The following is a 24,765-nucleotide window of genomic DNA, read 5'->3' as shown; positions in this document are numbered from 1 at the left end:
ACGTATTGAATACAGCGCAAAATCAACGAAAGCCGAAAGGCCGCTGAGGGGTTGCTGCTCGGGTCAACTCGTGCGGTGAGGTGCAGCAGGAGTTACCTTTACCTCAGATTTCCGTCGACAGAGGGAGCCAACGCGCAGCGAACAGCAAACAACCAATCAGCTTCGGCGACGCTCTCCCCGGCTGTCCCTCTGGCGTCCGGAATGCATTCCCGCTCAACCGAAGCAGACGAGCCGTGGATGCATTTCGGTGTCCTTTTGTGGCGGCTGTTGTGTGTTGTGAAATGCTGCTGCGTTCATACTTTTACCTGTGTGTCTTGTCGCTGTGCTTTGGTCGGACCTGAGAGCAGATGCCACTGCAGGCAGTGCGTCGTGCGTGCGTTGTTCCCGCCAACGGCAAAGATCGTCTGCTTCAACGGATCGGATGCCTAGTGTGTGTGTGAGATTCCCTTTCAGTGTGGAACGACCAACAACTGTGGATTACGTAGACGGAATGTGGATTGTAACCGACTGTTTGAGGTTCGGCCTTAGACACGTCTGAATGGTAAGTTGTGTCGTGCATTTCCTTCTGTCGTGCGACACCTCTTGCAATGGTCAGTGCTCTCCTGCTACACGGACGACGTCCCAAGGCGTGAAACGTCTTTCGTTTGCTTGTTTCCCCTTGATTATCGCTGTTTGTCTGTGGCACCGTTGATATTCGTAGGAGTCCGATCATGTCACGTTCTGGGCTCGTTCGTCTCAGTTCTGTACCAACTACCCCACATGGACAAAACACAAACTGACAAAACAGACAAAGTTCACCTGCGTGCTTTTGCAGGCGTCATGCATGCATTCATTACAAAGGAAGATGGGCCCAGTCTCGGATGTAGCATGTAAAATACTTGTCTCAGATGAACAACAAAGGGGCCGAGCGAGTGGTGTGCGTCAGCTACACCGCCGGTGACGGCAACCTGTTTGAAGGCGGCTGGCCGCCTTCGGACCTGCCAGCCACACAACCGGTTCCCCCCAGACATGGCAGCTGGAATTCTGTGATAGAATTACGGCTCTGTCTTCGGCATTTTACGGCTCCGTGTAGTGACATATCCCAGCTCTTCAGCCGAACAAGTCGACAGACAAAAACTTTTCGGTGCCGACGACGACAAAGAAAGGCATCACGAAGTTCTTGTCTCTGCTGCAAGGCATGGGAGCGAGGTCGTCTGGCGTCTAGCGTGGCTACTTAGGCACGCAACCCCCACTCGCCTCAATATAACCAGAATCACCTTCATGTGACGATGAAGGTTGGGAACCTGTTCGTGCTTGGGAACGCGGTAACAGAATCATGTCGTCTGCTACCGAACGACATTTGAAACGTACTAGAACAATACATGGACTACGTGATCGTGTTAAGGCTGTGCGCAAGTGATCTAAAACTGAAGCAAATAGTTATATAACCAAACCGAACACATATGCAGCATATAAACGGATATATAGCATGCATATATTATATGTACACGCACGCGGACGTTCGCATCAAGAAGCACTCACCTTGTTTTATGCCCTCCCTTCTGAAGTTACCTTCAGCAGTTCAGCGAGTATAGGAGTTAGCACTCATTTGAATCGAAAGCAGTAGCGGATATACCACAGGTACGAGAGATGAACGGTGTTCTCCGATGTAAATTTTTTTTTATTTTTTCGTTACATAAATTTTATTTTAAAAAAAACTGACAGAGCAAAATAGATGCCGTTTTAGCAGGTGGGTTATACGGCCACGCATACATCCTGTAGGGCTGCGTATGCAACTGCTGGACGCCTAATTAGATAAAATTCATTAATTAACTTATTAATTAGATGTTTTACGGGAAATGCGGGATAGCAGAATTGGAGCCGGTCACTATTCAAATCCGTCGTCCTTATTAAACACCCTGAGAAGCGAACGTACTTCGAGATAGAAATTGTCAAATGTCGTTATGCAAATGAGTCAAAACTAGAACTACGAACTACTCGAGCGCAGAAAGAGCGAAAGGCAATCCAGGTGAGAGGGCAAGTGCAGCTTCGCAACTATATTTATTTATTTATTTATTTATTTATTTGAAAGATACTGCCGGCCATCTCTTGATGGCCATGGCAGATGAGGTGAGTACACTACATACAACACATACAACGTACGGCATTCGATACAACATCGGCACAACATATTCGATGCGGTTCGGAAGACCCATCACTTCGATTCGAAATTCAAATATAGTAGACTTCATTATTCGCTTCTGTACGCGGCAAAATCCGAATATTCGCACAGCCCCGGGGAAATGACATAATTACGCACAGCGCCAGCCAATTGATTGATTGATTGATATAAAAAAAAGGAGACGTGAGTCCAAAAGTACTCGGGACTGGCTACTGCAAGGCGCTTTATTACGGTCTTATTATGCGTAAAACAAAAGAAAGGCCAGCCAATTAATTCTTGAAGGCGACGCAGCTTGTTCGGTTTCCATTCCAAATGTTCGATGATCTTCTCGCTCTGTACACTCTTAAACATGGACTTCACCACATAGCACGCCTCTAGCCAATCATAATCTCGAATGATATCGTTATCTGCCCCGAATTGTTGAAAACGGGAGGCGTGCGCCTTTTTGTGACACTTATGCTGTTCATAATTGTCACAAAAAAGGCGTACGCCTCCCGTTTTCAACAAATCAGGGCAGATAACGATATCATTCGAGATTATGGTTGGTTAAGAGCGTGCTATGCGGTGAAGTTCATTTCTAAGAGTGTAGTCGTGAAGCTCATTTTTAAGAGCGCGGAAGGAGCAACACATAGCACGCTCCTACACTCTTAAAAATGAACTTCACCGCATAGCACGCTCTTAGCCAACCATAATCTGGAATGATATCGTTATCTGCCTTGATTCGTTGAAAACGGGAGGCGTACGCCTTTTTTGTGACACTTATGCTGTTCATAATTGTCACAAAAAAGGCGTACGCCTTCCGTTTTCAACGTATCAGGGCAGATAACGATATCATTCGAGATGATGGTTGGCTAGGAGCGTGGTATGCGGTGAAGTTCATTTCTTAGAGTGTAATCAACCATCATCTCAAGCGACATCGTTCTTTCCCGTGATTTGCTGAAAACTGGGGGCGTACGCCATTTTTGTGGCATTATGCAGTTCATAATTGCCACACCAATGGCGTATGCCCCCTTTTTCATCACATCAAGGGAGTGAACGTTGTCATTCGGGATGATGGTTGGCTATGCGGTGAAGCTGTTTTTATAGTGCGTGCGACGGTGTTTCCTCCTACATACTTAAAACAGAACTTCACCACATAACACGCCGAAGGCAACCATTGCACAGAAGGATACCACATACACTCGAGAAACAGAACTTCACCGCATTGCACGCTGTGCGCCAACCATTGCCACGAATGGTACGGCTATCGCTTCTGATCGGAAGGGAGAGGGAGGCGTACGCCTTTTTGTGACAATTTCGATGTATGAAAATTGTCACAAAAAGGCATACGCCCCTCTCTCTCTTCCAATTACAAGCGATAACTCTTATCATTCGTGGCAATGGTTGGCGCACAGCGTGCTATTCGGTGACGTTCTGTTTCTCGAGTGTACGTTATCACTCCTGATTAGTGGTGAGTGCCGGGCGTACGCCTTTTTGTGACAGCCAACATAACTGCATAAGTGTCACAAAAAGGTGTACGCCACCCGTTTTCAACAAATCAGGCGTGAAAACCATGTCCTTGGGAATGGTGATTATGGCCATTTGGGACGATATTTGGCTATATACACTCTTAAAAATGAACTTCACCGCATAGCACGCTTCTAACCAAACCATTATCTCGAATGATATCGTTATCTGCCCACATTTGTTGAAAACGGGAGGAGGACGCCTTTTTGTAAAGGGAAGATTTATTCGACGCAATAAACTCTGCAAACGCCTTTTTTATGACATTTATGCTGCTCATAATTCTCACAAAAGAGGCGTGTGCCTCCCGTTTTCAACACTCAGGGCGGATACCGATACCATTCGAGATGATGGTTGGCTAGGGGCGTGCTATGCGGTGAAGTTCGTTTCTATGAGTGTATATAGCCAAATATCGTCCCAAATGGCATCGTTCTCACCCCTGATCCGTCGAAAACGGGAGGCGTATGCCTTTTTGTGACACCCATGCAGTTATTTTCATTGTCATAAAAAAGCGTAGCGGCCCGCATTTTCCATAAATCAAGAGTGATAACGGTATCGTTATCGGCAGCGTGTGGTGAAGTTCCGTTTTATGAGTGCGTTCATCGCGGGCTCGGACTTCAGTGTCATAATGGTGAAGCGCATAAAAGGCGACACTGAACATGATGATATTCTAACCACCTCGCACGGCGCCCTCTACGTATATTTGCGTACAAGCGAACGGGCCGTGTTACGGGCAAGCAAACAGCTTCAATGATTTGTAGAGCTCGAATCGAAGCAGATCCTCCCTTGTCCTGTTTGTTTAGGATAATGCATTTGAATAGCTAAGCCCACGTGATATGAACAGCACTCCTTTCACTGGTATGTGGAACACAGAATAAACACTTGTTCACGTTCAATGTTGTTCGGTTGAGCCTCCGCTTATGTAAACTTTAATTCGCTCACATGCTCTTGTGCAGCGGTTGGCCATCAGCGTGCTGTGTGGTGAAGTCATATTTTTAGAGTGTACGTTACATTAAATTGTTACTCTATACACAGGGTTCCGCGCTTTCGCGTACGTTTTTTCGGTGTTTATTTATGTTCGTGAAATCGGCGTTTTTTGGCGATTTTTGTGGCGTGTACATGGATTATCCTGAGGTTATCAACGAATATAAGTCGCAACGTAATTTCTAAACTGTGCGTCTTAGGTCAGCGCCCTACAACCACATACAAAATTAGCCCCTGTGAGTCATCGCAAAAGGAACACTTTATTGCTCCACAGGGAAGTGGTGGTACATAAATCGTGACAGCAGCGCTCATTTAAGCTTATTGCAGATATGAATCCCCCTAACCATTCCTCAAACATTCCTTTGCATTCGGCGTTTTTCGGTTAAAACCGAATGACGGAAAAAGTTACCTGCGTACGTTTTTCGGTGTTTTCCGATTAAAACCGAAAATGCGGAAACCTACCTGAACACAGTCAATCTTTACGCGATGACCATTTTAATGCACTGTCCGATACGGTGTACCGTATACACATTCGATTTTAGACGCCGACAAGATCATGGCGTCATCCTTTTTGAAGAATTTCTCCTCCATCATCGCGCGGTATTACGTGTATAGCATAAATGTCCATTGCATTCATACAGGGTTTGCATTATCCATAATCGATGGCCGCGCGTACCGGCCGGCACAGGGACTGCGCCCCATTCTGCAGCGCGGCTGGGCCTTTTGTGGGAGAGCTAATTAAATACGGCATCTCCAAACGGCTCTAATTGGATTTGCAAACAATTTCCTTTTGGCCCAGCCATTCAAAAATGGTTCTCTCACTTCGGAAATCTACTTCCCCGAAGGGAGCAGCGCAGTCGATTCTGAGTGCTCTCGTTCCTTTTATTGTATCTTATTTATTTATTTATTTTTTCTTTCTCTTTTGGTCGGGAACAGCTCTGGGAATATTCCGAGGGCGATCCTCAACATTTCGATTTTGAAACCGACCAGTTGTCTTCGATTCGTCAAAAAAAGTGCACCCTATAGACCGCAACGGAATAAAAAAGTGTAAGCCTCAGGTCGTTTCTCGGGGACGTCTACACTGTATCGCAACTTTTTGAGCGAATGTTGTCGTATTAGTCGACTCCAGGAGCAAGAACCGTAGTATCTTCGCAAGATTAATTGCTAGTATGCACCAGAATCGAAGATATAAGAGATCGCCATGAACCATACAGCTACCGTCTTCACGCCGTCTGCTTCAGGCTGCACGAAACGTCGGAAGAGGGGCCGCATTTCCGTGAACTTGTGCTGCACTCCTGCGGTACTTCTTCCAATCGAATGTGTGAACTTGCGCACGGTTCGCAGTAGTCCGTGCACAAGGTGCATCCGAGTCAAAGTTAGCTACAGTATTTTAAAAAAAGCAAAAAGGCGCGCTACAGGAAAGCGCCTTTTGTTTATCGGCACGCCGAGAGCAGAACGGGGCACCAGAAGCACCAGAGGGAAGGTACCGGAAAGCCACGAGAGAGGGGAATGGCCGCAGCGTCATTTCCGGTGGACATCCCAGTGAGGGAGACAATAGCTGCGGGACACGAAGAAGCCAACCGTGGACAAGAATGGTGGGCGGTTCAGGCCGGTATATACACAGAGCCAGACACATCGGGACATACTATAGGAACTCTAGCAGTCGATGCAGTGTATAGAAGAGGATCTCAGATGGCCACAAAGTAACGTAAGACAATGCGAAGTCGAAGCCTTAGTGGAGTCTTGCAGCAGAAGAGCTGAACTGCGGAGATTTTTCGTAGAAGTTCAAGAGGGTGTCATTTACATAATCTTAAGAGCGCATAAAATTATCCTTTTAATCCTGAAGAAGGAGAAGCTTCGTCTGCAATGTTCATTCTACTTCTACGCCCTTCGGCATGCTTGTATGTAAATAAGCACTCCCATTCTATCTTATCCAAATAGATTACCGACTTCCTATTTTCCTCAGACTGATGATGATGATGATGATGATGATGGTATATGAAAAACTATATATGGAGATGTGAGCCCGCTCACCTAGGGACAAGCTACTCCAGATCTATAGTAGAGGCAAAAAAAAAAAGAAGAAGAAGAAAAAGAAAACGTCTAAAAAGACGAGAGCTCCGCTATGCTCTCAACGGAGGTGGTGGGTGAGCGCTGTGCACCCTGCGACGATGAATCGCAGGCCATTCGCCCAGCACTTTCTTGTTCTTGTTCTTGGTTAAGGGGTAGGGAATGTTAGCTATCCTGTCACGACGTCAAAGGGTCGGCTATCAAGACTGTCAAGGGATCTCTGAAGTTGCAAGCGGGCTGTGTGAAACCGCGCGCATTCGAGATGAAGACCTTCTTCCACAGAGTCATTGATGGTCTTATACACAGGGATCAGAACGTTATTTTTTTTTTCGCTTCGGTTCGGTTCGGGTTCGGGTTCAGCTCCGTAGCAGCGTTCAAGAGAGTGAATTTTGAGCAGATTGCCCTGGGTTAAACGCAAGCACATCCTTACGACTCTCAAATAACACAAATGTACTTTTTTGTTGCTGTTGTTGCCGACACAGCAGTGGTTCACAGCAACACTGCGTGTTACCGATCTGCATTTCAGGTGCAACGTTACGGTAGCACTCTTTATGTTCACTGCTTGTATACACCCCGTTACATCCTGCCCAGGGACTGGCCGTTATTTTCACAGACCAAAACGAAAACCTGGCGTTGGGGACGACAAAAATCGCGTACAAGGAATCCTACAACAAGCCAGAAGGATGACCTCAAAACAAACTAACGCAACTGAATGAACCCAATAGCTCCAATAGGAGCTGAAATACCTCGCGCACTTGGGTTGCAGTTTTGTTTTGTTCAGTTTCGGTTCCGAATTTGTTTGGCAACGCGGCTCAATCCGCTGTGTAAATCGTAGTTCCGAACCCTCACAACGCGCACTACGTCTGAACCGCTTCGCGAACCGGTAACCGGTTCCGGTTCAGCGAAAAATACGGGTTCTTAGCGGTTTTCGGTTCGGTTCAGTTCCGGTTCCGATTTCTGCTTATACATGCGGTGCTGATGAGGTCCTAATAATACAAAGTCGCGTGCTGCGCTGCGACATCGTGTTCAATGCATGTCTATCAACGTCAACTGCACAGGAAACTTGAGAAACGTGAGACAGACGTCCGCGAACATATGCCTTTTTCTTGTCTTTTTTTTTTTTTTTTGTGTGTGGCGCCTTTCACTGTAATGTATCACACTGAAGCCTCACACAATCGCATAGGGACGATATCGATGAAGCAACTGAATCCACCATCTTATGCGCCATCGAGAGTTTGTCGCGGGATGAAGGAATAAAAGTTCTTCCTCTGTCCTTCTTCAATCTCAGTTGTGGGAGGGCCCTCTCCAGCGATGCAGAGAGACAGACTCTAATGAGGACCCGCCGGCTTCTAAATATAAAGTGGCTGCATTTAGCGCTGATTGACGTTGAAATATAAGGGAGCACCCCCTGTGACAACACCCCTCTTTTTGTGTAGCACACTTTGTCAACGTTATACCGGGGTCTGACAGCCTACCACCACGCAGGGAGAATGGGCGGCTTGGGTCTGAATGATGCGCATGGGAAGCTTGCTTACGTTCCTTACAGTTCTTTCAACAGTGAACAACAAAAGATGTCTCGGAATGAGCGTGTCAGCGGAGGGCCAACGGAAAATAGGTACCCCCTCCAAGTGACTTGCGTAGAAGAAAAACTGTCCACAAGGAGGCAAGGAAAAGCAGCAGAGATACGAAGTAGACCGTTAGAACGGAGCTTCGTCACATTTCACACAGAAGGCCGGCCGGCCACTGCGTATAATCCCAAGCAGCACAACATCTTGGCTCAATATTGGACCAATATTGGCAATAGTGGCTCAATATTGATCCAGTCTTGGTCCAATATACGGCCGACAGTGAATTTGTGAATGCCAATGTTGACCCCATAGTGACAATACTGGCTTAATATTGATCCAGTCTTGGTCCAATATAGGGCCGACATTGCCAATATTGGCCCACTATTGACAATACTGGCTTAATATTGGTCCAGTATAGGGCCAACATTGCCAATATTGGCCCAATATTGACAATACTGACTTAATATTAGTCCAGTATAGGGCCGACATTGCCAATATTGGCCCAATATTGACAATACTTGCTTAATATTGGTCCAGTCTTGGTCCAATATAGGGCCAACATTGACAATATTGGTCTCATATCAGGCCGAGATGTTGTGCTGCTTGGGATGGTACCGTTGTCACTCATCGTTTTGTGGAACGCACGGGGCGTACGCGTTTTTGTGGCAGTTAAGGCGGTTCAATATACACGATCCAATCAGTTATTAATTAATAAGCTACCGCGGTGGCAAAACAGACGTTGAATCTTGTCGTGCTCACCCGACCAAAGGGCGCTTCCCACAGTGAGCAGTCACGCAAACAGGGTTACTCAACCTAATCATTCAGGAAGGTACGTAGAGAACGTGCCTTCAAAATATTCCGGATAGGTCACCGATGCCACCTGGACGGCTCAGACAGAAACTCGTCCGCGTGAAATGTTCGGTATTACGTCTACATAACAGCTGAAGACAACAGCAGCCCCGCTGACACGCCGTCTCCTGTCGCCTGGACTCCCCTCCGCGACAGGAACTTGCAATCGATGCCTCAAATTCATGCCCGGACGAACTTGACGCGAGTCAGTTGCGCGCTGCGACAACTCGGATCCTTGCCACAGCGACCAAAGTTTACGAGGAAAGCTACCTATACCGGACGCTTTGACAGTGGAGAGCTTTCCGCCGACACCAAGAGGCATTCAGTGCACGATGGAAATTTCGTAACATTGTCTACGTCTTCCAACGGCTGGAGTGGAAAACCTCCCCACTTCATCATCACAATATATATGTTGTTGTTGTTGTTCCAACGGCTCCAGAAGTGTTCGTGGTTTTCATGGTAGAAGGGTGAATGTTCCACAAGAAAAAGAATGGGAGACCGGTTCTTCTGGACTGTATTTAATATAATAACAATTGGGAGCAGATTTACCCGCAAGGTGAATCAGCCTATGCATTTGTGTGGCAACGGGAACCTACACTCTTAAAAATGAACTTCACCGCATAGCACGCTCATAGCCAACCATAATCTCGAATGATATCGTTATCTGCCCTGATTTGTTGAAAACGGGGACGTACGCCTTTTTTGTGACACTTATGCTGTTCATAATTCTCACAAAAAAGGCGTACGGCTTCCGTTTTCAACAAATCAGGGCCGACAACGATATCATTCGAGATAATGGTTGGCTAGAAGCGAGCTATGCGGTGAAGTTCATTTTTAAGAGTGTATGCCTTTCAACGTTTCCGAAAAGTTGACTGTGTATCACCCAGGACCTAGTCAGTGATTTATCCAGACCCCCCCCCCCCTACACCCCCTAACACAGTGATACCCCCCTAACTTTTTCACCTGTGTACCCCCTACAGGGGTGCCCTTGCGATTTCAGCAACAGCAATGCTTCAGACACATGTCGGTAATGATACGTTAAGCTGTATTGACGTAACTATAATAATGACCCCTCCCCCAATTTTTTCCAACATGCCTCGATGCTTGGGATTCTTGACAAACCACTGGACGTAGTTCTGAAATTACTTCACTTCTGCGTGCAAGTTCTGCCCTTTTCAGATATTCCGTAACTTGATAACAGCATCGATTTTAGTCTGCAAGCGCGCAAACTGGAAACCCGACGGTCATGCTGAAAAGCAATGGTGACCGAAGAAAATGCATCCGAGAGACTCCAGGTGGAGGAGACCGGAAAGAGAAATATTGGAGGAGGGTATTTCGGGAGCAACGCTTTTCTTGCTGGCGTTACCCGCCAGCAGGCAGACACGCCCTTCCAAACAGTTCGATGCTTCTGTCGACGTCTGCGAGGCCACATTCCTCTACCCGCACAGCTTACAAAATATAGTACGCGCGTGCGGGGCGAATTGTTGTCGTCTGCGCCCCCCTCCCACCCCTCCCTTTGAGGCTGCACGTCACTATGTATGCACGCATTGAACGTGAGACACTGAAGGCGAAAAGCATGGCTTCCTTCCACGGTACTATTTCGTTGGTGTTTCTCGAGTACCATTTCTCGGTGGTGGCACTTTCAGCCAAACTTGGCCTCACTCACTTGGTATTCCTTTTTGATATCCCTTATAAGTAGGGTGCCGCATGTTCGGTTTTAATCGAAAAACACCGAAAAACATACGCTGGGTAAATTACCCCTCATTCGGTTTTGATAATAATAATAAAAAAAAAAACAAAACAAATGAAAATTGAATACACAGGGACCATTCCAGGACACGACACACTCTGTAAGAAAAGAGGGTGTGGAAAGGTGGTAACTTCTATAGTTACCACCTACACTCTTAAAAATGAACTTCACCGCATAGCACGCTCCTAGCCAACCATGATCTCGAATGATATCGTTATCTGCCATGATTTGTTGAAAACGGGAGGCGTACGCCTTTTTTTGTGACACTTATGCCGTTCATAATTGTCACAGAAAAGGCGTACGCCTCCCGTCTTCAACAAATCAGGGGAGATAACGATATCATTCGAGATCATGGTTGGCTAGGTGCGTGCTATGCGGTGAAGTTCATTTCTAAGAGTGTACGTCAACATAGCGTCTGATAAAGGGTGTAAAAGGGTGGTAAAAGCAATTATCATATATTCAAATTGCTACAAAAAGACGTACGCCCCCCTCGCTCACCGAATCAGAAGCGGTAACCCTATCATTCGTGGCAGAGAGTGAGGTAGCAGGTAGAACTTTGCATCCTTTTAGGCACAACATATGGGACAAATATTACCTCCTGAAAGGTATAACTGCTCCACCCTTTTTTCTCAGAGTCCAGAGATAAATTGCTGCACGCGCACTGCGAGTTGCTGATGCAGATCGGAAAGCTACACAGAAATACGATGGTTGGCCGTAAAACGCCACCGCAGCGAACAACGCCATGTCGAATGAGCGAGCTTCGTGCGGAATTATTACGTTGTGATTTCTATTCACCGATAGCCGTCGGGTAAACCATGAACACGCCAGGAAAAACATCGAGAAACGCATATTGCGTGAAAATCAATAAACGCCGAAAAACATACGCCGAATCCCGCCCAAAAATAAAAACCCTATTTATGAGCACTCAATCATGAAACAAACATAGACAGACAAGACGAGAGACATGCGTTTTCGTCCCATACCGAATGTCTCTCGTCTTGTCTGTCCATGTTTGCCTCAGTCTGATTGAACGCTTCTCAGTTTATATTTGATGACCAGATCGATATGCATACTGGTTATCGGCCAAGTAGAACGCTGGCATGTTGGAATTGGAATTATGGGCCTAGTGGAGCCTAAGATTGCTCAGCATCCGTATCAGTAGTGTCTGATGTTGGGAATCCATATCATTCTTTACAACCAAGAATCACAAAAAAGGTGTATATTACGAAGTACATATTCGTTCATTTACTTATTTAAGTACGTTAAACCCCCCCCCGGGGGGGGGGGGGTTACATAACGGAGGGGTAAGAATCATATAAGAAAAATACAACAGAAACACATAACAAAGTATTACAAAAAATGAAATATCAAGTTGATAAGGGAAGAAGAGAAGAAGGAGAAGCAACATGTTCAGGCAGAAGATTCCAATCACTAAATGTTTTAGGAAATAATTATTTTAGAAAGGAGGTAGTATTACAATGGGGTAGCTTAATCTTATGGATGTGGTCCCGACGAGATGAAATATAGTTACTTATACAGTACCTAAAGCATGTACAGCGGTTTATCTGTTTTTATCTGTAGTCATTTGGCTGCCTGTTCTTCGGACACGCACCGCACATTCGTTGGCGTATAGGCCAGGAAACGGTTCGCACATCAATCACGAGTTCAGAAAATCCCAGAGTGCTTAGCGTCGCTTTGAACTGTGGGAATTTACTAATACGAAAGAAACGGGTGGTCTCCAAAATGTTCCCACTTCTCCCGTAGCGGTCCATTGTCTAGGACGTGTCAAGGTCAGCGAATGCGAAATGTGAAGGATTATTCTTCGTTCCCCCCGCTCAGCAAGCGCCCAGGATACAGTGCGTGCGCAAAGAGCACTGGGATTTTCTGAACTCGTCTTCGCGTGACTTCATAGCGCAGAAGTTTTTCGAAGGAGGTGAGCACGCGAACGTCAACGCTGCGTTGCTGTTCTTCTTGGAGTCTATACCCAAGCAACACAAAGTTGAAGTACGTGGCAGTGGCTGGTAATAGGCGCCTTATTAATGATGCGGTTCAGTCCGTAGAGCTGCTAAGGAAAAACACAATCTCGATCTAACCGTTTACCAATATGCACTCGCATGCTGCTTGCTGCAGATGCGTCGATAAAAATACCGCCATGCAGTTCAACCCAACAGAGTCTCGAACGCATGCGCTTCGTTAACTCGTAATGCTCGGAGGAAAGATGGATTGGCAGATTCGGTGACAGAACTATACGTCCCACGCCCGTGCCATCGTGACAGACGACAATGGCATACAGACAACACGCCATCCAGTCTAAACAAGACACGCATCAATACGTGGCGAAGAAAGAAAAAAAAGTGGGCTGGGTGTGGGCTCTTCTCTTGTGTAGACGGCGCTGGCAGACGTCCTTTTTTGCACCCCGTTAATTGAACGTTCTCCTAGAAAGTCTCCCGGTGTTTCCGAAAACAAACAACTATTCCTGGCGGTGTCACAACGTGTCGTTCATAAAGTCACGTGACCTTCGCTTCCCGCTACAAGTTGTTTGTCGCTCCCGTACGGGGGTCGGTCTCTTCCCGAAGACAAGCGCTGTTCCTCGCAGGTGTCCCTTTTCCTGGTACACCGAAGGAAGCCTCCTTAAAGACCATCATTTAGGCGGCGTTTGCCAACGACAGTAATGAATGATGTCATTTACAAGGGTGCCAGCAGCAGGTGGCCCCGTAGCCGGACCTGGGAGTGGCCTCGCGATTTGTTCACTCCGTTTCCTCCGTTCGGCTTCTCATCAAGCCAATAAACGAAGGAACGCACGAGTGATAATTATAATGAGCGGGAGCATATATATAGTTAAGGAGTGACAAGTCCTCTCTCTCTCCTATATATCCAGGTGCAGAAATTCTTCGCGTTTCCTCGTGCGTATATGAAGTGGCGATGTTACGGTAGCTTCGCAATCTGAAAAAGCGTGCGAGGCAGGTGGAGGGGGTCACCTGCATGCCGGGTGCCGCACAACAGATGGTGGAAGCTGTGATGCTCTCATGCTGGCCTCTGGGAACAACAACGTGGGTGGCATCTATATACTTCGCTCGCGGCGCCCGGATGCTGCCCATTCATCCGGAAGGTGTCTCTGATAATTGTACGCGTCAATAAGCAGGGAAACAAGTGCGTGTATCTGACGAGCCGGGTGTCACTATTCTTGCGTCCGCAATCGAATGGAATTTAAGCTCTCAGTGTGTTATTGACATACCGATATACAGTTTCTGCCCTTTTATTCCCACTCGCCTTGCCCTTACTGCTATTCGCCAGTTGATCCGGTCGCGTCGGCTTATTAAAAAAAAAAAAAAAAAGAAGAAAACATTCCAAAAATACGAAAGGAAGAAAATAACAAAACTGTCTTCTTGGACATTAGAGAGTTTTAGTACATCAAATGGATTTAAATGCGGTAGCTTTGTAAGGCCATCGTTGAGGGTAAATTTTTGTCACGTGGCTTCTATTTGAAGCTAATAAAAGAAGAAAAATCCATTCTGATAGCTCATCAGCTAGAATAGATAATGTTTTTTTTTTCATTTTATTAGCTTCAAATAAACGAAGCAGTGCAGTGTATAGTGTAGACACATTCGTTGTAGGCCGACACCATTTCCGGTGATATCTCTCCATACATCTTGTCACGTGGTCTGATGAAGCTAGGGAAAGCACATAAACCCACATCCAAAGGAACGATGTAGTCGATTTAAAATTTCCAAGAACGACACTTCTACAAGCCGATAAGCAAGCCTCAGAATGAAAAGGAGCGTGGTCTCTTCCTGTGGGCTCTCCTGCCTCACAGGTCATTAGTCAGTCCTTCATGGGGAGAATGCTGAACGTTTCCCTTGCTTCAAAGCGAACATCTGCAGAGTCGGTTATGGTTTCTAGAAACCCATCTGACGAAGGTTATGAGTGGATCGTTCCCACACTCGGACACCATCGGTCTTGTTGCCGTTCTAAGCTTGCTGCTAAGCTCGAAACGCCTTCCTACAAAACCGATATTGTTCACGGACGGGAATGAGGTGCGCACTGTAAGAGAAACCAGGAGTTATTTTTGTCCCTTTGGGGATTAAATGCACAGAATATACGAAGCTCAGGGGCTCTTTACAGTGCTGAGCAGTAAATCTCAGGGTGCGGGGACTGAAATAGGGACTACTTGAGATCTACACTCTTAAAAATGAACTTCACCGCATAGCACGCTCCTAGCCAACCATCATCTCGGATGATATCGTTACCTGCACCGATTTGTTGAAAACGGGAGGCGTGCGCCTTTTTTATATACTTATGCTGTTCATAATTGTCATAAAAAGGGCGTACGCCTCTAGTTTTCAAAAAATCGGGGCAGAGAACGATCTCATTTGAGATGATCGTTGGCTATGAGCGTGCTATGCGGTGAAGTTCAGTTTTTAGAGTGTATACACTTAAACAAAATACAGAAGCCGACACTGAAGATTTTTGTTTAAGTTTAATTTGTACAAGCTTTCGCGTGGAGGTCCACGCTTCCTCAGGTACAAAGTGTTTTTACTGTTTTTTACTGTACTTTTACTGTTCTTAAACGGTTAGAGGTCACCTATCCGTCTGCCCAGCTATTCATTGTACACAGACATGTGGCACCAAATCTCCTTTCCTCTTCCCTTTCTTTGTACAGCAGTGTATATGTCTATACTATATATACTTATGTGTGTCACAACTTCACTTTGTACCTGAGGAAGCGTGGACCTCCACGCGAAAGCTTGTACAAATTAAACTTAAACAAAAATCTTCAGTGTCGGCTTCTGTATTTTGTTTATGTGATCTACAGGACTTGACTCCCCTCTTCGTATACGCAGTGTATACACTCTAAAAACTGAACTTCACCGCATAGCACGCAGTGCGCCAACCATTGCCACGAATGATATGGTTATCGCTTCTGATTCGAAGAGAGAGAGAGAGGGAGGGGGGGGGGGGCGTACGCCTGGTTGTGTCAATTCGGGTACATGATAATTGACACAAAAAGGCGTACGCCTCATTCTCTCCTCGAATCAGAAGGGATAAACCTATCATTCGTGGCAATGGTTGGCGCAGAGCGTGCTATGCGGTGAAGTTCAGTTTTTAGAGTGTAAAGGACTAGGAGCTGTCACTGCTCCCCAATTTGATAATTTTCTCTCTATCTCTATCTCACCCGACACGGTGAGAGGAATCATGGAATGTGGTGTGTTCACCCATCTCGCCGAGACGCCTGACAAGAGAAAAATACGCGAGTAAATTAGCCAGCCAATCTATAAAGCCTGAAGAACTGCAAATGTCAAGCGACGAGTCCGATGAGCTCTGACTGGTAAAGACAATCTGTCGACTTGAGCTGTCCTGACGTCAATCTCTGCATCGGTTTATAGTGACGGCAAAACAGCCGCCGCAACTTACTATTTCGGGGGTGGGGGGGTGGGGTGGGGTGGGGGGGATCTTTTTTTACTGGCTTTGATTTCAAGCCAATAAGAGAAAAAATTCATTCTGATAGCTCATCAAGTAATGGGATTGGATCTCTTTTTTTTCCTTTATTAGCTTCAAATAAGCGAAGCAATACAGTGTACACTCTTAAAAATGAACTTCACCACATAGCACGTTCCTAGCAAACCATCATCCCAAATGACAACGTTCTCGGCCCCGATTTGTTGAAAACGAGGGGCGGAGCCTTTTTTGTGCCGTACATAATGGCACAAAATAGGCCCCGCCTCTCGTTTTCAACAAATCGGGGCCGAGAACGTTGCCATTCGAGATGATGGTTGGCTAGAAACGTGCTATGTGGTTAAGTTCATTTTTAAGAGTGTAGTGTAGACACATTCGTTGAAGAACGACACAATTTTCGGCGATATCGGTCCATACGTCTTGTGAGGAGGCAGGAAATAGTAAGTTTTTTATGCTGGTGTACAATGATTATTCGCATGACGTCACTCTGAAGGGAGCGCCACTGGCGGATTTTGGCCTTGTGACGTACACTCTAAAAACTGAACTTCACCGCATAGCACGCTCTGCGCCAACCATTGCCACGAATGATACGGTTATGGCTTCTGATTCTAGAAGAGAGGGAGGCGTACGCCTTTTTGTATCAATTTGGATATATGATAATTGACACAAAAGGGCGTACGCCTCTCTCTCTCTCTCCTCGAATCAGAAGCGATAACCCAATCATTCGTGGCAATGGTTGGCGCAGAGCGTGTTATGCGGTGAAGTTCAGTTTTTAGAGTGTAAATCCTTAATCACGACCATCTAGACCTTCACCATATTCACCGTTCATTTTGGTGTTCTTGTATCGCGTGGATATTATTTGTATTATATCGCGGTGATTTCCACGTTTTTCGTTTATTCCACAGCGCATAAAGCCCGCGAATAGAAGGAACATGTTGCCTATACAAGTCCATTATCCTTTCCCTCATGCCATTACGCTATACAGCCCTCTTGCCTGTTCTGTTCATACCTCTAACTATACCAGAGACGTTACCCAGTTGGCCCAAACGGACTTTCATATCGTTGGAACCTTGGGATTTGTTTTCAGCAGTAATGAAAATCCAACCGCGGGGACTAAATATACGTCGGCACGGAGGAATTTTTCCTCGGGAACATTTGGCAACGGGAAGATTCCAGCGAGGCAAATATTTACGGTGCGTGGTCGTTTTGGGAATGCCGCCTATATGTCGAGGAATGCGAGCCATTTCTTTTGCCACATGTGCGTCTTTCCCCTCGACTTCGCGGAACCCCACCGAGGGACCCACTGCTGTGGTGAAGCCTGTCCGCAGGGCCATATTTAGGAGGTGCATCTTCGGAACTCGGGAACCCTCAGAGTGAAAGAGCAGGAGTTCATCCGGGTTTTGCGGAGACTTTGATACAACTGCGCTCTTAAAATAGAACTTCACCAGCACAAAAAACGCTGAAGGCCAACCACTGCACAGAATCATTCGCTCCTGACTTGTGGAAAGCGCGAGATGTCCGCCTTTTTGTGACACACTCTTAAAAGTGAAACTTCACCGCATAGCACGCTCCTAGCCAACCATCATCTCGAATGATATCGTTGCCTCTCCTGATTTGCTGAAAAACTGGAGGCGTACGCCTTTTTTGTGACAATTATGAACCGCATAAGTGTCACAAAAAGGCGTACGCCTCCCGTTTTCAACAAATCAGGAGAGGCAACGATATCATTCGAGATGATTGTTGGCTAGGGGCGTGCTATGCGGTGAAGTTCATTTTTAAGAGTGCAGTTAGAGACCGGGAGGTACTCGGGTTGGAATCCCTGTGCCGGCTGTGCAGTCTTTTTTTTTTCTGGGTTTTCCTCACACGCTTTCAGACATATGTCGGCACAGTTCCCTTAGAAGTAGGCCCAGGACGCACATTCCCCCAGGAGGGCGTCAGTCGTGACGTTGCCCACCTCTGTGAGGCCGACAACGGCGAGCTCCTTCACAAGCACCACCACCTCCACCTTGTGACAGTTACGATAACAGAATAATACCCTAGCCACGCGCCAAACCTAATACATTAAACGGGGAGGAGGGTGTGTGTGTGTGTAATGGCAGGATCGACTCGCCGTTGTTGTCCACACAGAAGTGGGCGTCGTCACGACTATAACCAAAAACAAAACAACAGAAAAACAAGACGGATGGAAGATGGATTAATGCATTAAACGGAATGGCAGTAATTTCACCTCCTAACCAACCATAATCTCGGATATGACGTCGTTCTGTCCCCTGATTTGTTGAAAACAGGAGGCGTATACGCATTTTATTTTTTTATTTTTTTTTACAGTTATGCAGGACATAATTGTAACAGAAAGGGCGTACGCCCCCTGTTTTCAACAAATCAGGGTAGTCTTCTCTCGCCTTCGGCAAATTAAGATAAACAGAGCGACACCATTCCGAAGGCTGTTTGACCTTTAGCGTTTCATGCGATGCGTTCTATCCGTTTACAGAAGTTCTGCCTCAAAACAGAACTTCTGCGAGCGAAATATAATTCACTACAGCCACCGTATTCACACCAATGCTAATTGGCTGTTGTCTCTACCGCCCCGTAGAGAAAGTATGTTCCGTAGTATTTACATATATGCGCGCGAATTGTCAGAGGGAGCTACAGAACAAATCAATACTTCTGAACGGCAGCTGCGACGAGACAATCACAAAGGCAAGCCGATTACACAGAACAAGGTGCTACATGCTCGCACATGCACGGAAGCAGCCAAATACGCCTCTGAATGAAGGGAAGTACTTTTATCGTAGCTGCTCCCAATCTACATATCATTGATTGCGAACTGGCTTTCCTGAAGGTATGTCTTCTGCGAGTTAGAGATATGCAGGATCCTTTTCCGTGCAGGCGCTGTTTACTTTCCTTTCTCTCTTTGTTTCTAACGTTCGAAGCGAGTTTTCGAGATAGGAGTGACTTTTGGTCCCCGACTGTGTGGGGACAGCAGTGCTGTAGAAGGAGAGGAGGGGCGGTCAGGTGGGGCGCCGAGACGGGAAAAACCGGTCAGCCGGGATATCGCCGACCACGGTGCTCCCAACTACTATATATCCACGAGACAGTCCATTTGTAAATTGCTCTAACCCAAGAATTCTCTCTCCGATAACCACAGTCTGGAGGGTTTGGTGTCCCGTGCACTCTTTCACTTCGCTAGACACCTGCTGGAAAAGGTCCGCGGGGAAGCTTCATTCGCGGGTAATTGCGAACGAGGATAAATAATGTGACAGGAAAAGTAATCGAGTCTCGAATACTAAATAAGTGTCTACACTCCGAAGACAGTACTTCGACGCATAACACGTTGAAGGCCAACCATCGCACAGGGGGACACCGTTGTCATTCCTGATTTATTTGGAGAGCGGGGTGTACGCCCATTTTGTGACCATTAACGTAACTACATAAGTGTCCCAAAATGGCGAACGCCTCCGGTTTCCAGCCCGTTCACCGTTGATGCGCCATTTGATTGATTGATTTGTAAAAGAAAAAAAAATGAAGATGTTAGTCTCGAGCCACTCGGGACTGGCTACTCCATTTCATTCTTCTCGTTTGTATTTATTTCATCCCTTTATCGAGGATCCGCTTTGGCGGTTTGTAATTACGTCATCATCATTGCTGGAATAGTACACTGTTAAAACAGATGGTAGTGGTGCATGGTAGTGGTGATCGTTCGGGATGACGGTTGGCTACACTGTTAAAACAGAACATTTTTTTTATCTTCATCGTTTTCTACTACACACATAGAACAGAACAGGACTGTGAGGCTGAGCCCTGTATGACAGTCCAAACTACAAATACAAGAAGTGTTATAGGTATAGAGTGAGGAGCACCAAGCAGCTTAACCTGCGACACTGCAAAAACAAATAAAGCAACAAACTTAAAGAAAATGACTTCTAATCTTCCGTTTAAACTCGCTGTAATCGTTGACACGACGGAAGCTTTCTGGTAACCTATTCTAGATCTAACATCCAAAAGTTGTCAACGAGAAGTACCCATAGTTAATTCGTGAGGTGGGGCACCGAAGGCTGGTTACATCGTGTCGAAGAGAGTAAGCTGTTTCAGAGACCTGCGTGACCAGCTGATATCTACTGGTAGGGACATAAAACAAGTTGTGCATCATTAAAGCGACCTTGTAGTTTAAAAGGTTATATACTGAGCATACAGAGCATATATAACACGCTCCTAGCCAACCACCATTCCGAATGCTATCATTCTGTGTCATGATTCGTTGAAAACAGGGGGAGGAGTCTGCCTGGGACATGCATAATGTGTCCCAGAAGGCGCCTCCTCCCATTTTCAGCAAATAAGGACACAGAATGATATCATTCGGAATGACGGTTGGCTAGGAGCGTGGTATGTGGTGAAGTTCTGTTTTAACAGTGTAGCCAACCATCATCCCGAATGATATCATTCTGTGTCTCGATTTGTTGAAATTGGGAGGAGGCGCCTATCTGGGACACATTATGCACGCCCTGCTATGTGGTGAAGTTCGGTTTCAACAGTGTACAGGAGTAGCAGGTTTCAACAACAACAACAATGGCACTTATGTCTCCTTTTTTTCGTATCCCAATCTAATCTTACATCTACCAAACGCATTTCTCAAGACGGCCCCGGAAGGAAAAAAAAAAGCAATAGAGCTGCTTTTTCTGTACTTGGCCTTGCATTCTGGATGCGACTGTACAAGACAAGTGAGTTGATGACGCACACAGACGAGGGCCACAGAGGCAGGAACAAACAAGAAGCTCGTTGGAGGACAGCACTGTCAGAGAAGGACACGCCTACTTCGTCCAGGAAACAAAAAAAAAAAAAGAAGTAATGTTGGGTGAAGTTTAGCGGAAGTACACATGCACTGCTTGCTTCGGCGAAGAGATTCCAGATCATGAGGACGGTCCAGGAACTCTTTCCCGACGCTAAATAAGATGCGGCTGTCTTCGCTGCCCGCCTCCCGAGATTCGGCTGCAGCTTCCTTCGAGTGAAGGGCCCCGGATGAATGACCGTCTATTGTTCCGAGGAATGTCTTCCCCTCAAAGCAGGAGCGCCAATCTTGCGTTACGGTTGGCGGAAAGCTGACGTTTCAACTTCCACTGGAGGTCATGCAAGGGATGTCTCACGCTATATACGACGTTGTCTGAGCTGTCTCCTTGTATTGGAGCAAATGACACGGTACGCGAGGATGCTATTTTCGGCCAGTATATGCCAACGCGGAAATCCGTCCTTTGCAATCCGATTATGCGATACGTCTTGCGTCATCCGGCACCGTAAACACTTGGAGCGGAAAACGCATTTATTTATTTATTTTTCTTTTCGATATAGAAAAGGCTATAAAAAAGTGAAATTGGAGACTTCCTCATTTGTGTAGGGCGGATTGACGTCTTCTCTTTGGAATTTGTTGAGCGTGGGATGCGTATGCCCTTTTAGGACATTAATGAAAACTCTGTTTTTAGAGTGCGTGCTTGCTGAGGACATATCGTTGACAAATATACGTTGAAAGCAAAGCTCTATGAAAGCGTAACTTCTTCGCGGTTCTCCCCTTTTTCCTTTCATTAATTCATTTCATTTCCTCTGTGGGAGCAGCAGAATTCGTCAAGTGACGAATTCAATATCTTCTGTTTTTTTTTTCTACAATCAAACTCAAGCTCAACTTCTTCACACGCTCCTAACCAAGGCATCATTCAGAATGTTGTCGCTTTTTTCTTAAGGATTTTTTAAAGACACTTTGCAACTACGGCAATGAAAATTTGGGTAGATTTACGCGTTACTCTTAAAACAGAAAGGTGATATACTCCCGGAATAGAACCTCAGAACTTCACCGCATAATGCTCTTCTACATATGGGCCTAAGACCTGGTTTCACCAACGCTGTTTAACTTTGAACCGAGATCAAGGGTTGCTAAAACAAGTTACCACTCAATCCTTTTCTACAAACGTTAGTTGGTGATGTGATGAGGGTTTCTGTGACAATAACTACCTTTAGTGAGTCAGAGTTAAGCGTTAAATACCACTTAAGTTGGTCTGCATGGGTTCAAATGTTAATCGGCGTTGGTGAAACCGGGCCTTACAATCACAAACACCGCCAAAAGTGTTTCAGAAACAGTCACAACACAGTAACAGTCACTCTCACTCTCCCCTCACTGGTTACTCGAAGCGCGGAACTTCAGAAATTGTCTTCCACTCAGAATGTTCAGAATGTGGCCATAAATAGATAAATTTTATCTCGTCTCTTTGCAGGCTGCGCGCCGTTAATAAAAACATTCGGCAAAAACAATTTTGTTACATATAGGCAGCTTCGTTGCTCTGTTCCTAGCTGTGTAATCACCAGAGCGACATCCTCACGGAAGATTCTAGTGGAAGAAAAAGCGAAAACACTGCTCACAGAGACGAAGTTTCGTCCCGTGTTACGTTGAGCGTTCACACGGTGCTGAATATCCAGAGTGGCGTACTTTGCACTTAGCAGACGACACCGTCAGCGTCTTTCCTGTCGTCTGCTACGTAATATCGTGTGGTAGTGTCGCAGGATATTCACCACGGTTAGCAGTGTACGTGAACACTGAACGTTGAGCGCTCGCGCTCAGGAAGCTGTGACGTTTTTCGCATCTTCCTCTTCTGCGAGGAATGTCGCTCGTGTGAATACACGGTAAGAGGTACGTGTCATGGAAGAGCGCGATAATATATTGCATTACATACCCCGCGGTAATAGGAAACATTTCGCGAAGCAAATGAAACCTCCTAGAGGGCGCCACCGCAGAGAGTCGGGAACCATTACCGTCGTACTTTTGTCCCGATATTAACCTGTAATTAAGTGAGTCTCAATGCGCCACCTTCATTAGCGATGCAGCCGCTGCGACACTATTTAATGCTCCTTTTCAAAACGCCTCCGTCGTCCCACGTATAATGTGGACCGACGGCGCACATAATAAGCGGGGAACCTGCTCTTATATTGTGGAATCAACGCGATTCGTTCCTTGCGGGGTAATTGCTTCTCGCATTTTTCCCCGCTGTGGGGCGCTCCGACCGTATCAGATAACAGCCGGCTGTAATCAATGAGCATGTCACCCCAAATGAATGGACGCATTCCTGCCTCGCTCGGTCGCGATGCGAGCCGTTGAAATATGCGGGAAATGTTACACGACCCCTGTTAGATAAGGTTTTGTGCCAGTCCAGATTTTCGCCCATCATAGATGTGGCGTTTACCGTGTATTCAAGCGAGCGATATCCCCACGGAATATTCCAGTGGAAGGAAAAGCAAAATTTCCTTATGGCGGCAGAGGCATCGGAAGTCCTTCACGGCAGGGGGGCGAGCCCAAACCTAACCCAACCCAACCTAACCTAACATAGAGGAGAGCATTACGGTGCATGGTTCTATAGATACTTTAGTTCGATAGATTGCGGCAAATACAAAAATGGGAGCCATTGATGATCTTTTTAGAAATGACTCGTCCATGCCAATCTGATGACGGTGTAGGTTGTAGTGCAGAGGGAAGAAGATCTCGCGTTCTCGATTACATTGAGGCGAAAAAGAAATTGGCATTCAGAGCAACAGAAACTGAAATATTTGTTGATGGTTTCATTAAATGCGGTAAGACAAATTTATAGAAGTAAGCGAGCGATGACGTGTTTCTTTATTTTTGTTCTCGTCAAAAGTACAATGATTTCGTCTGCGAATGGTCATTATTGCTGCACTAGACAGGCTCTGTGGATTGGCCATGGCTCATGCAAAAACAGCCAGATATATGCCTCACGAGTCATCAAACGTACCAACGAACTCCTCGCTGCAGGATAAGAGCTTCCGAATGCTTCCCTGCGTTGATGAAAAACAAGGCGGCGTCCTTTGCTGGAGAGCAAATCTGCGTTTCCTCGCACCGTCTAAGCAAGGCTACTAATGGCGTGTCGCTGCTCTCTGCGTAGGAGGTTCGCACAGACAGTATCACGTAGAATAATTGGGAATAGTGGGCGAATTTCGGCTTCTCTTTTATATTCGGCTTCTACTTTTTAAACCGGTGTTCATTTTCATTCTGCGGTAATAGAGCTGAAAGCGAATCTATCTCGGATGCGATTTACGGATGAAAGATGGGGTGGCGGGACCCTCGAAGCGAAAGTTCAGGAAAGGGGTGGGGGGTGGGGGGCTGCCCTCCCTTCACCCACCTTCCGACGCCCATGGCGGGACTGAAAATCCGTCCCGTTTCTGTCGCGCATTTGCACCGCGCTGGAATATCGAGAAAGGCTTACTGGCGCACCAAGCAGACGACACCGTCGGCCCTGTCGTCTGCTACGTTATATTTGTGGCTTGACTGCAGGATAATGTGATTAGAAGAACACGAAAAGAAATGACGTTGCTCACGTGGCAGCAGGAAGCTATGATATTTTGCGCATCTTCCGCTGGAGTATTCCGGGGATATT

At 46.3% G+C, this 24,765-nt stretch overlaps 1 protein-coding gene across 3 annotated transcripts in view; it reads left to right on the top strand.

The window, feature by feature from the left end:
• Window positions 1-224: 224 nt before the first annotated feature.
• LOC135390963 (adhesion G protein-coupled receptor L1-like) overlaps window positions 225-24,765 on the top strand; it is a 110,427-nt gene continuing 85,886 nt past the window's right edge. For all 3 annotated transcript variants that reach the window (XM_064620978.1, XM_064620977.1, XM_064620979.1), the window contains exon 1: window positions 225-541. In XM_064620978.1, coding sequence (XP_064477048.1) covers window positions 539-541 — 3 coding nt within the window. In that variant the 5' untranslated portion in view covers window positions 225-538. The remainder of the gene's footprint in view (window positions 542-24,765) is intronic.

The sequence above is a fragment of the Ornithodoros turicata genome, chromosome 4, assembly GCF_037126465.1.
Source record: "Ornithodoros turicata isolate Travis chromosome 4, ASM3712646v1, whole genome shotgun sequence".
Taxonomy (NCBI): Eukaryota; Metazoa; Arthropoda; class Arachnida; order Ixodida; family Argasidae; genus Ornithodoros; species Ornithodoros turicata.
This window is presented reverse-complemented; position numbering and strand designations above follow the sequence as displayed.